The sequence below is a fragment of the Ischnura elegans genome, chromosome 9, assembly GCF_921293095.1.
Source record: "Ischnura elegans chromosome 9, ioIscEleg1.1, whole genome shotgun sequence".
NCBI classification, from domain to species: Eukaryota; Metazoa; Arthropoda; class Insecta; order Odonata; family Coenagrionidae; genus Ischnura; species Ischnura elegans.
The window spans coordinates 5260357-5274107 of NC_060254.1; the positions used below are offsets into that span (position 1 = coordinate 5260357).

General features: G+C 38.2%; 1 protein-coding gene across 1 annotated transcript in view; it reads left to right on the forward strand.

Moving 5' to 3' along the window:
- The first annotated feature begins 5137 nt into the window (after positions 1 to 5137).
- The window catches only part of LOC124165235 (peptidyl-alpha-hydroxyglycine alpha-amidating lyase 2-like), a 43775-nt gene continuing 35161 nt past the window's right edge, over positions 5138 to 13751 (forward strand). Inside the window, exon 1 of the mRNA XM_046542543.1 lies at positions 5138 to 5510. Within this exon, the coding sequence (XP_046398499.1) occupies positions 5379 to 5510 (132 nt within the window). The 5' untranslated portion in view covers positions 5138 to 5378. The remainder of the gene's footprint in view (positions 5511 to 13751) is intronic.

A 13751-nucleotide genomic window follows, 5' to 3' on the forward strand; every position in this document is an offset into this window, starting at 1 on the left:
AACGACTAGTCCAATCAAACTTTCTCTCTATCCTTTCCTCTCTTACATACGTTCAAATATCGATTATAATGGAGGATTATTCCAACTATATTCTATTCAAATTCACCAAGCAGGTCGCCATCCAGAATATTGCTCCAAAACATGAGCATATTGTGGACGGACATCAATGATATTAAGTCATTGATGATTCAAAAATGGCGACATTTGATTTTCTACACTAGGTTGCTACGGCCTTGGTTCTTTTTAAAGTTACTTTAACAGCAAAAAACATCAAAAGTCGCCTTATTCTGGGGATCTAAGGGAAGAAAAATCAATTTTCAAATTACTATAATTAGTGCAAGAATGTTAGAATGTCTTTATTTTGTAGTGATTATTTATCATTTTCTTCAGTTAGCACGAAAACGTTTTCAGTTGAATGGACGCCGTAATAAGAATTTCACAATTGTTTAGCAATCATTAAAAATGTGTCAACTTATAAAACTTTTTACAGCCGTGAAATAAACAGTAAATAAAAACAAAGTTAGCTCGATAGGTAATATTTATTCTGTATTTTTGGGAGACTTAAAATTTTATACCAATGTTTTAGTAAATATGACCTCAGAGCATGAAGAAATAAAATGTTTGCTCAAAAAATAGACAATGACTCCAAAAAAGCATCTCTAAAATTTACCAAAATTGGCTAAAATTTATCAGCCATTTGTAAATCATTCATATATGTCGATCAATATATATTTTATTTTGACAAATATCCCAATAGTTGGAGACAATTATCTTTCCATTGGGGCCCACCCTACAATCTGGATCTCAATGGAATAAATGGCCGCGATTACTCAAAATTAGTTTACATAACCTTACATTGAACTTGGACCCCCCCTTCGAAAATTTATGGCATGCACGCTTCTTGTTCAGAGATTATAGTTCGGAGAGTGAACCCTACCTAAAATTGCCAATATAGCATTACCAATATTACTAATTTAATTTTTCCAAAAAATGTTCGCATACCTACGAATATAACTTAACTTACAAAATTTTGAATACAACTGCACCTCACTGAATGCGATAATAAATGTTTTACCATCTAAAAGTAATTACTTTCTTATGGTAGGAATGTGAGTGCCTAATGTTTTAAATCCTACTTGAAGTTTTTTTTGTTTCATTTTCATCTTATTTCATTCCAGTTTTATAAATTCGCCTATTGTCCACTACCTATGTTTGTTGGTAGCAAATAGTGACGAAGGCCTACTCTTCATATCGTGGGAAATTTAAAGACGATAGCATAGTGCTTGAAAAGAGAAATACGTAAGCACCCGGACAATATGCCATATGTCCTATTTTAACCGCAATGCACGCCACAATATGCTGCACCGACAATCAATCTCAATGCGGTCTTTTTCACTACCCCAATGCTTAATCAGTGGCGATTGATTGAAGCTGTCCCCTTTTATAAATTCACCACGCTACCCTTTTGAGTTGCAAGATTGACTATGTCACTACATTCGACAGATATTAGAAAAATGTCTAGTTTCACTACATTCAAGCAATGAAGTTGCACATGCTTCCCTCACATATTAACGGAAATAAGGATTTTATAAAAGAACATTGGTATCACCAAAAATCCCCAATTACGTCTACTGAATGACTGAAATATACTTCAACTTACTTGTTCTAAACGTATGTATGAGAGCCTTCGTGTATAAAACCTTATAATTGGACTAGGTAGTACGTTTTGCAACGGTATGATTACAAACACCCTGCATCTCACACAGTCATGTTTGGGAGATGTGACTTTTAAAAAAGCTAAGGTATAAAACATGAGTGAGCTACAATTCAGATGTTTTGTGTGAAAGCAATGCCACCTCAATCAACATCCACGAATCCTAAGATCGCTTTGATGTAGCCCTACATTCAATTCTCCCGTCCAATCACATCTATTTAATGCATCTGCTTTACATCGTCTACTCTTTAAATCTGATCCAAAGCTACCGTTCTCCCGACTTCGACCATAACTTTCATTATATTTATAAAAATTCACGAAACTATATATTTTTATGGAGTGTATGTTTGAGTCCTGTAGAGCAAAGTTAAATACGGAGAGGAAGCAAAGAGAGCATTGCATTGGGGACTCTAATGCGCGTATTCGCTCCAATTGCGGACTCCCATTGTGAGGCTGTTCCCTGCGAATACGTTGTCAGAGATGCATAAAACGGTGAAAATAAAGAAATAACAATGATAAACAAGAGGAAGGTCCGTGCTGCTGTGCTCTCGATAGCACCTCTACAGGGACACCTGCGACATCAACAACCGCCTGTAGCCGACCCAACTAAAATCGATATGCGATAGCGGGAGGATTAGGGGGGAGGGGCAATGACGTCATAGCGAGAGAGAGATGAGGAAGGAGGGGGTGGGGTCTATGCGTATGGATCCAAAACAGTTGAGCGGCGAAGTGCGCAGGCGCCGTCCTCAAACAGACGAGATGCTGGTTTCAGGCGCGGACGAGTCGCGACCCTTACGATTGGAAATGAAAGTGGGGGCTCGAAAAGAGAAGAGAGGTGAATACGTCACAGAAGGTGTTTAACCGTCCGCCATTTTGGTACTCCCTGTTTTAACATCATTGCTTGTAGGCATGAAGCCGGTATTAGGTCAATCATGCACCAAGGAGAATAACGTCGGGAGCATTAATGCTGTATTTGTTGGATGAAAAAGAAGGTTATGTAAGGGTGCAGACCCTTATTTTTAGCCTCCAGCTATTAACAAAAGAGGCCAGGGATATCAAATATTAACAAAGCATCCGATGTTCCAAATGGAAGCTAAAACTTCACTTCGAATAATATACAAGGGTTTGGGGTTTATCAAGATAAATGTACCCAATGTACCCAATGGGACTTGAACCCCGGACTCCGTGTATAGTATTTAGAAATATCAGACGTTTACTATATTGACATTTAATATAATTGATAACTTCATCAACACCACACAGCTTGATATGGTACAATTTCGACCGTATTCAACACTCACGTTTTATAATCAAGAAGAAATACTTGAAGCTAGTCGATGTTATACCAAATAAACCAGGTGGAATAGACAATTTTATTATTACATATGCCATGAACATATCCACTAACTTTTCTCGCGAGAAAATGATGACGTTTCGGATGTTGCTGAGTCTTCTGTCTGACTGTTCTACGCCTGGCTACCTTCTTAATGTGAGAATTCCCATTCATTCAAATTTTATTGCAATTAATTTTCCTGTGTCAATACTCCAACATTTCTACAATCATTTATATTTTAACCTAGTTTTTACCTGGAAATGCTATTGACCGCGTCCAATATGTTTATTTGTAGTTTTTTTTTAAAGAAATTAGAGCAACCTTTTGTCTTTTGAATGTCTGAGGACGAATTAAAAAGAATAAAACACCTGTAAATTTGCACTTCATGAACGTCATAAACCATATTTCACCCAAAAAGAACGCGAGGAATCGTAGGAAATTATTGCCGAATAATTTATTTGGCATGTGGCCTCTTTAATTATTACTAATTAAAGAACAACAACCTCACCAACTTCTTAAAATCCAATGAGATCGTTCAATTGTTTTTTGTTGTTGCCGATGGTCATGGTGATTGAACATTAAAGAGGCCGGTATTTCTCTATCCGGGCGTAACCCTTTAGTAGATAAGTTGACGACGTCACTGGCTCTTGCCGAGCGTCCCACCGCTTCTCTTCGGCCTCGCTCATCCGTCTCACGAAGTTCTTCGTCCTTATCATTGTTAGCGCGGGACTCTTTCTGTCAATGATCGGGGATCTTCCTGAGCGAGTTAAAGAATGAGTCACCGACTCGTAAAAAGTGGGCAGTGGCAGTACATTCACATTTTTCCATTTTTAAGAAATGATAAAATGGCTGATCGTCGTCATTTACTTCAATCTTCTGAATTCTTTTCAAAAAATTGCGATTTCGTGTCTGTGTGAGTCCATCCTCTATATATGACGCCACGATCATTCATGATAACTCAACTTTGTAACGACAGAGTCGAAATCTAGGGAGGCTCAACCAAAGACAATTTTGCATTAAAACAAGGTGATTTTATAGGAAATAATGATGATAAAGGATTTGGGAACCCTAACCAAGGGACGAATGCAAGGAGGAATATGTACTTCTTAACTTAGAAGATTGATTCACGCTGCCCCCTCGTTCCATTTTTAACGGGGATTCAAAACTGTCAACAGCATTGAGATGAGTACAGATATATCCATTGATTTATAAGGTTTGCAATAGAGTAAACATTATCAATTACGAGGGATAGCATTGATGAGCTATGAATTGCATCGTCTCGAATGTGAATTCCGGAGAGAATCCTTAACCATTTCTTATTTTTCAGAGAAGTTGGGATGTAGCGACTTTCGCAAACCCATGCAAGCGGGTGACAGCACAATCACCACTCTACTTGAGAATCCGCTACTGCAGCGATGGCTTATATTTTTAATTGGGGGGGCTAAGGAAAGGAAAACAAAATTACGCGGGCCAATATAAGAAATTAAATAAGGGAAAATGATACAATACACATTTTTTGTGATATCAAGTCCTTTTAAAGTCTGAGAGGTTATGAATGAGACTGCGATGATTAAAAATGCGATTATTTATGTAAACGTTTCTCATGACTAGGATCGAACTGGCAACTGCACTTATTCCTACTATTAGATGAGAAGTTCAGTGCTCATCCATTCAGTCTGTTTGCAAGACAACCCTTTCGACCTAGTCATTTTTACTCTTTGAGTCATAGTGAGTTTTACGTTTCAATTTACATTCTGACACCTTAGATAAGTCTACAAATGATACACTCTTTCGCCATTGATACCGAAAAGAAGAGAAAGAAAAAGAGGAAAAGTTATGTAGATATTATTTTTTTGAGCCGGTGCTATGTTTTAATTGGCTGGATTAGGAATATGGCCACCGGAGGCCGAATATTTGAGGGCGGAGGGCCGCATCTGGTCCCCAAAGGCCGTTACTGCTCTGGAGCACGAGTCACGGCTCGGGGCGAGGGTAGGGATAACCAAGATGGCGGACCGTTGCGTTCGGCGCGGTGACGTCGCGACCCCTATCCCTTCATTTCATGGCGAGCGTGTGAGGGGGAGGGGTGACGAGAGAGTGACGTATTCGGATGAATGGAGCCCTCTCCCTTGTGAAAGCGTTTTGCGCAGTTCCTGGACGCCAACCACAAACACAAAAGGGTGCGAGGCGACGAAGAGAGATATTTTGAGACAGTTGACAGCCGCCCTGCGATTGCCAATTGGGTTGATTGCCTGCTGACACCATTCCTCGACTGAGCCTCTCTTCGACTGCTAACCTTTGCAAGGGCTTCCGGTGAAGGAGTAGCAAGCAAGGATGGCGAGGCCGTTGGCAGGTGTGGTGGTGCTCCTGGTGTCCGTGGTGGTGTGTGTCGTCAACGCGAGGGTCACGGCCGAGTTCTACAGTCGAATGCGCGAACTGCTGAGACAGCGGTCAACGGCCAACAAGGTCAGTCAATGTGTGGCGACGCGGCCATATGGCGCGGCATACTCACTGAAGCCACTTCCGAAACCAATGAGTACCTACTCATGCACGTCGCATTCTCACGGGTTGCGCGGGATAAAATATCACTCACAAATATTTAAAGTAATGACTTGCTAAGTTAAATACACCAAAGGATGAAGTTCGCCATGAAAAAATATTTGACTTAGCCGGGATTCGAACCCGGATCTCCCGATCCCGGCTAAGTCAAATATTTTTTCATGGCGAACTTCATCCTTTGGTGTATTTAACTTTGCACCCGTGCGCGTGACTGCGTACAAAGTCACTTGTTCCTTCAGTGCTTTGTAATGACTTGCTGTTTATAATGGAGGTAGATAAAAGCAGTTTGAATTTGAACAACTTTGAACGCATGTGTAAGGCTTATTGTTACGGCCAATTCCAATTTTTGGCATGAAAGTTGATAAAATAAAAATAAATTTTTATTAATAAAAATAAATTCCCTCAGTCAACACAAAAATCATGGCCACAATGGGGCCGAATTGTGGATAACCTGTGGCATTTATGGCTATGGCTAGCCACAACTTGCCTTATTATGGCCCGACTGTGGGTGCCATCCGGCAAGCCGTAATTTGTCTTGCCAAACATATGCGCAAATATGGCCACACTTTGAAGACCACAGATTGGCAAACCATACATTTGTAAACATAAGGTTGCTATTGATACAGGTTTGTTGGTGAGTTGTTGAAATGGGAGTTAGTTGGTATAGACAGGGGCGGATCCAGGATTTGGAAGGGGGGGGGCACAAGCAAGATCGTATCCAGGATTTTGTTCCGGGGGGCACACGGATAACTCGTAAAACAAAAGGAACGCAATAATATTGGGACCGTATTGAAAATCTTGCATATTTTTTAAGAGTCTGGGGGGGGGGGGGGCTCGTGCCCCTTCCCTTCGGAATCCGCCTGTGGTTATAAAGAAAGTGTGTTAAATAAAGAGCGATATAATATATATTTATTTAAAGATGAAAGGCTCCCACAATATTAATTAATTTAATAAATTTCGGCGTGTTTACGTGAGTCTACTGTGAGCATTTTGATAATGAAATATGGGGAGGATAAGCTAGGCTACCATAAATGTTGTAATGACTAAAAATGTAATTTTACCTGTCACAGATTGGCCTTCATTAAAATATCTGAAGGTGAATGGGTAACATGTTGCTGTCTCAAATCCAAGTCAATGTTGTAATGGCAAGCCCCAAGATTTGGGCTGGAGCTTTGTGATCAGCCAAAATATGGCCATAGTGCGACTGTCCACACTAAAGCCAGACTTTGGCCACAGTATGGCCGGGGGTTAAAACCATTATGGTGCCATAATGTCAACCCACTGTGGCACTAATGGCTTGCCACAGTATGGCCACATTGTTGTGCCCATAATTGTTGTACTGACTGGATCGGATTTATAAACACAATAACTATAAAACAATGAAGCCTATTGAAAAATTTAGCAAAATAATTACTCAAAGCATTCCTTTCTTACGCGCAATTGCACAAATTTTCAACACATATCTTGAGTTCAATCAATGTAATAATGAAAAAAGTTCCTAACTGAATTCAAGACTTTTCTTATGGGAGTCGACAATTTAACATTTATGGGGTAAAATAACTCCAAAAATTTTTAATCGTAAAAATGATTTCGTAAGAGTTTGGGTTGAGCGTTAGTTAACAGGTGATTGCATCAATCAGGCAGCAGCGAAACTTTGATTTAAATATTAGAATGTACTTTCATAAGTGCAATGTATGGTATAATTGATAGCGATAGCCGGCATACGGCGTCCTGTTTGAGTTTACTTCTAACCCCCAGTACGTAAATAAATGAAAGCATGATTAGTGATTCATATAAAGGACCAGCGCAATTTGAATGAAAATGGAATTGAATTTCAAAGACTAACTCATTAATTATCATTATCATTGGTTGTCAAGTGAATATTCTATAGTTGATTCCAGGGGAAAAAACTGGTGACATTTCAGTTAAAATCATGCATTTCAGGAAAATGAAAGAATGGAAAGATGGTTGATTGAAGGTGATACAGACTTCTTTTTAATTAATCCGTCTGATAAAAGCTGTCTATTCTGAGTGAAAGTACTTGTTATGCACCGAAGCCAAAGCTTAGCATATGGACAAGAAGGGAGGGCCGTCCAATGGACCCTTGGTGCCACTTATAATAAATGAGATGTCGTTAAAACCGTCTCCTTGCAATATTAGATTAATTTTCCAACTTCCATGGCCATCGGATGAACCGTGATGATGAATAGGATGATCATCGCGTGAAGGACAAAGAGACTGGCTGAGAAGCATCAGTTTTTATAAATATATACATAAAAAGAAAATGAATCTATAGATGAGGAATCCTCTTTTTCCCCGCCAATGCATCCATAGCAATACAAGAGAGAAGTGTTAAGAGCAACCGCGCGAACTTAACAAAGCGGCATATCGATGCACTTTTTTTAAAGACAATTTCACTTCACGCTTTTTGATTTGCCGCATGATGCGATTAATATCTAAAAAATTTTATCTTTTATCGTAAATATACCATAATCATGGCTAGAAATCTGACAATGTTGGCGTTTTTTGTGTTTCATCAGAATCAATCACAATTACACTAATATATTGCATTTTAATCTAGTTGTAAATGCTGAGATACACGTCCATATTTAAATTAATCAGTTAATCTTAGCATTTCAAGTTTACCGACGGGTTTCAAAGAGAAATGGATGGCCAAAATAACAAGATATATACAAAATTTCACTTACTATACCTTAATATGTATGCGTTGACTTAATGTAAGCCAATGGGTCATTCCACTCAAATTAACAAACGATTGTTCCTTATTTCAAAGAAATTTTCTGAATGGGTTACTATATTCTCACCTGAAACTGAATACACCGAGACTGTTTCGCGAAATTAAAGAAAATGTGCGTTTATGCACATTATAACTTTTTTCGCAGTTTAGCAAAACTCATGCATTGAATAACACAATTCCTTATATTTATCCGACAAATTCATGATTGATGGCTTCTTTAAAGCGAACACGTTGCGTAAGACACAAAATTATTTTTAAAATCAACAAATGTCCTTTCCTATTTCTGCTATATTTAAATGTTCAAAAAATTGTTTATTAAATTTTATCATATATTTTATATCAGAATTAGCCAAAGTTTTTTTTTCATATTCTAGACACACCTGACTTACTATTCCAAAAACTAAATTGAGAAGGAACTCATAAATGGATTTTTAGAAAATATTTAATCATTCACATATTTCACACTGTGATATAAACTTCCCGAGTTTAATATTTCGTAAATGAAAGATGTCAACTTTGTTTCAAATTCCATGCGAAAAATGGGTACGCCATTTTGTGTTGTAAAACCATGCAGATGTGAATCAAAATCTTCAAAAAATATAGCCAAAGCATTTCGTCAAAGGAATGTTCTGTTTTTTAATCCATAAAAAATATACAACTGCCTGCTTAAGTTTTTCGGAGAAAAACGAGATCGCGCGCGTTTTTTGAAAAATTGGTCATATTTGAGCTGCTGTATCTCAGCAACGAATCAAATTTATGGAAAATGGCATAACAATCATTAATTAGCCATCATGTATGAGTATTAATGCTAAGTTGTAAGTCTCTATCTTATAAAAAGCCATGTTGGGCTTTGGTCTGGCATTTTCCGATATCGGACCACTGTACATCGGTTCAATTATATACTGTCAATGCCACCAATTTTTAAATCTATATTTTCAACTATATGCTTTTGATGATCCTTTTGCGAAAGCTGTTCTGAAGTCATACAAGCAGCTGGTATGACTTTATTTCCAAATTTACTCATGCCATAATGGTTGATTAAGATACAATTTATTGTTTTGCAAAGATGATGCATTATTTAGTCAATTTGTCAAATGTGATCCCAGAGTTAAAAGTACAAGTAATATGTATAAATTTGATACGATTCGCCTAATTAAACTTTTTTTCAAGTGGTAGAAATCCCGCTGTTGTTGCTTTTGATTGTCAACTAGTCATAAAGCATAAACTCAAGCGGTGTGAACATTTTATTTCGACCCATGCCATTCGGAGGAGATGGATGGCACTTCCTTCAGTGATGACCGATTGATTAGTCATTCTGGGCCAAGCGAAGGAGGCGTTGGTGCCCCCACATACTGTATCCCCTCTGTAATTCTGCCTCTGTCACCAATCAACCACTAACTTTGTATAAGTTGAGCCGTTTGGAGGAAATAACTGACACCCAGCCAAATTAAATTAAACATTGCAATACAATGCATCTGTCGCACTGGGAAGTACAGGCGAGAAACCGAAGCGGCGATGCTATTTCACAGTGGATGGCAAACATTAATACATATTTTTACATGCGTGTGATTTATCTATATGCGTTAAAATGATCAGCGGCACTAGTAAGAAAATAAAAATGTTGGTATTGGGTGCGTAGTTCTAAATCTACATGGATTCCGCCTTTGAATAGTGGCCTAAAACTAGAGTTTCCACGGTTTTCTTTTCAAATCCTTTCATTTGTCTGTTTCCCCAACAACGCCCATCTAATCCGTTTCGTATTTATTTTAATTCTCAATTCAGAACCCTTTTAATGAAGTCAAAATTCTCTTCACATGCATTTTGACTCCTTACTGATGTTCTAGTTCACAATAAGGAATTTATGATAGAATTTTCACCTATTTACGTGCTTTTAATTATTGTATTCATGGTCAATACAGCCGATGCAACATTACAGTCATAGTTTATGGTATTTCTATGCTTTTCTGCCCCTAGAGTAACGAATTTGGGAGTAAAGAATTGGAATGCTCTTTTAAAATATGTCTTTATGTCAACCACGTAGTAATGTAACTAAAATAAGTTCTCTGCCTGGTGTGGAACTGTAACTAGTCGTATTTGTATATGAGAGCAACTGGGTTCGAGGCTAAGGGGAGTTTATTCGCGCCACATCTGATCCAGAATGAAGATAATCAAGTCAAGTCACGGCTAAAATCCCTTTTCCAGGATAACCTTCTTTCGTGACTTTGTGCCACTTTAGGGTACTTAGTAAAATAAAACCTTTAAATTTAAGCTTACTTGTTTTGCTACGTCATTTTATCGGGTTCGACTCCTTTAAACGAATTCCTACTCCTATCAGTTAGGCAAATTATACCCTTTAATTTATCGTTTTTTTGTCGGACCACATAATATAGTGAGATTTTTGATGATGTTCTGCATATCGCTCTGAGAGATTGAAAGTTTGTTGCTAGATCAATCTCATTGTCAGCATGTAACGTACTCAGCTCTTGACTTCAAGGCTAATTTGTTTAAAATTTGTTAAACGCTCTCTGTTCGCTATTGGCAGTTTTTGACGAATCACACAGTGTGTTTTATTTTGTTCACGCGTTTAATTCTCACAACACGCTTGAGATTTCATGGCTTCTTCAGGTCAACTTTGACCTAACGAAGCTATGATTCGTCACGGCACGGCTGCAGCCCGCAGGATAGATTCCAGATACATTCAATGGTTTTCGGCTGAACTTTGTGGAAATTAATACACGAAAATGAAAAGGAGACTTCGTAGCTTTCCACAGATAAATCTGTAGAAAACAGATTCAAATACTTCCGCTCATAATTAGCGTATATTTTGGCAATTATAAAAGTGATAACTTATTTGAGGAATTAGTGTCTGCGTCGGGAATAAAAGCTTTAGCTAGGTCTCCTTCACCCAGGAATATAAGAAAAAGATCCTAAAATATCCGCATCGAATGTAATCAACCATTCATTAATGTCAACGAGCCTATGGAAAAAAGACCTGAAGAGGACACCTGTCTCACTCCGCTATGCTTTCAAGCGATTCCCAAACATCTGAAATCTACGAAAATGAAAAGGAGGCTTCGTTTTTTTGGTTGATTACATTCGATGCGGATATTTTAGGATGTTTTTATAATATTTCCTGGGTGAAGGAGACCTAGCTAAAGCTTTTATTCCCGACGCAGACAGTAATTCCTCAAAGAAGTTATCACTTTCATAATTGACAAAATATACGCTAATTATGAGCGGAAATGTTTGAACTGGCCAACAGTTACGCAGAAACAGAACGTCATTTGGCATCGTGCCTTCAACAGTGAAGTAAAACGTGTTTTAATCACAGGAATGAGTGAAATGAAATCGTTTGGAATTAATTTTCTTAAATCGAATTGATTTAAACTGTGGATAACCAATCCCCACCTTACCTCGGTTCTTCAAGAGTAAGTACTCGTGTATTTTGTCATAACGTGTCTACTTCCTTTTTGAGCAGTTTGATGAAGCAATTTAAGATATATACGTTTACTGAAGACAATGAATTGAGATTTCGTGGAGTGCATGGTGAAAACAGATATGTTTAAAGAAAATGGTTTGCCGAAAATAATAAAATACCCAGCAGAGACAAACTAAAACTGTTATTAATCTTTTTTCCATTCGGCATTGAAACCAGTCTCGCCAATACTTACCCACTCAATCACTGATGAGCAAAGACACGCGATTTCGCCTTCTGCGAAGAAAAGAACGACAGTGGTCAGGAAAAAAATTCACGACGCACATATGTTGAAGCATAGAATTTCGTAATTTAGGTCCTCTTGCTGCCATGAAAGACTGTATCGTATTAGGAGGTTAGAATATGTTTATGTCATTAATGAACTATTATATAAATAAAGAAATACTGATTTTATAGTCAATAAAAACGCTAAACATAAGTAATATCGGATTCTAACGTGAAAACGATGGAATAGCCAATAAACCAATGGAAGAGAGTTGGAAAACCATCAGAAGTGGTCTGCAGGCAGCAGCTGAGGAAGTTCTTGGTAAAAGAAGAGTCGTTATGAAAAAACCATGGATCACGCAGGAAGTATTAGATCTCATTGAAAAAAGAAGAAAATACAAGGCTGCGAAAACAGAGGAAGGACAGAATTGTTACAAGAGGATAAGGAACGAAATATGTCGTAAAGCGCGGAAGGCTAGAGAAACGTGGATGAAAAGTATATGTGAAGACGTACAAAACAATCTTCAACATGGAAAAGTAGAGGCCGCTTATAGGATAGTGAGGAACCACTTTAAGGAAAGGGGCGTAAGATGTAATACCCTTAGGGACAAAAACGGATAACTAATGATTGAAAACGAAGAAAAAGGGAAGAGATGGAAGGAATGTCTGGAAGATCTGTACAAAGGAAGCAGCCTCAGAACGAATGCTATCGAAAACGAGAGGGAAGTGGATGCCGATGACATGGGAGCCCCAATTTTAAGATCGGAATTTGATGCGGCTGTAAGAGACCTCAGGATAAATAAAGCGTCTGGCATTGATGACATTCCTGCAGAACTAATTAAAAATTCAGGAGAGAAGACGTTGAACCAGCTATACAAAATCATTAGTGAGATGTATTCCACAAGGTGAGATACCAAAGGACTTCGAGAGGAACATAATAATCCCTATTCCTAAGAAGATAAGAGCGGAGAACTGCGAAGACTTTAGGACCATAAGCCTTACTACTCATGCGTCGAAGATACTGACAAGGATCATCTATAGAAGAATAGAACGAAAAGCAGAAGAGTACTTGGATGAGGACCAATTTGGATTCAGAAAAAAACAAAGGCACAAGGGAAGCAATATTGGCCCTTATACTGATCATAGAGAAGAGAATGGAAAAGAAAAAGCCAACGTTCGTTGCGTTTGTGGACTTAGAGAAAGCATTTGACAACGTGGATTGCAGCACAATGGAATTCTAAAGGAAATTGGGGTTCTTTATAATGACAGAAGAATCATACACGGTTTATACCAAAACCAAGTAGCCGTGATAAAATCAGGGCCCAGCTGTGAAGAAGCAAGAATTCGGAAAGGAGTGCGACAAGGCTGTCCATTGTCACCCGTAATTTTCAACGTTTACATTGAGAAAGCCATTAATAAAATCAAAGAAAAGGCATTGGGAGTGAATATCCATGGAGAAAAAATTAGCACGCTAAGATTTGCCGATGACATAGCCGTTATAGCAGAAACAGAGAGGGATTTGAAAAATGTTCTGATTAATATGGGTAGGGTAATGGGTAGATATCAACTGAACATAAGCACGAAGAAAACCAAGATCTTAGTATGCAGCAGAAGAGAAGAAGTCAAGGCTAACATTAAAATAGGGAAGCAAAAGCTGATAGAGGTGGATGAATTCGGTTGTTTGGGAAGC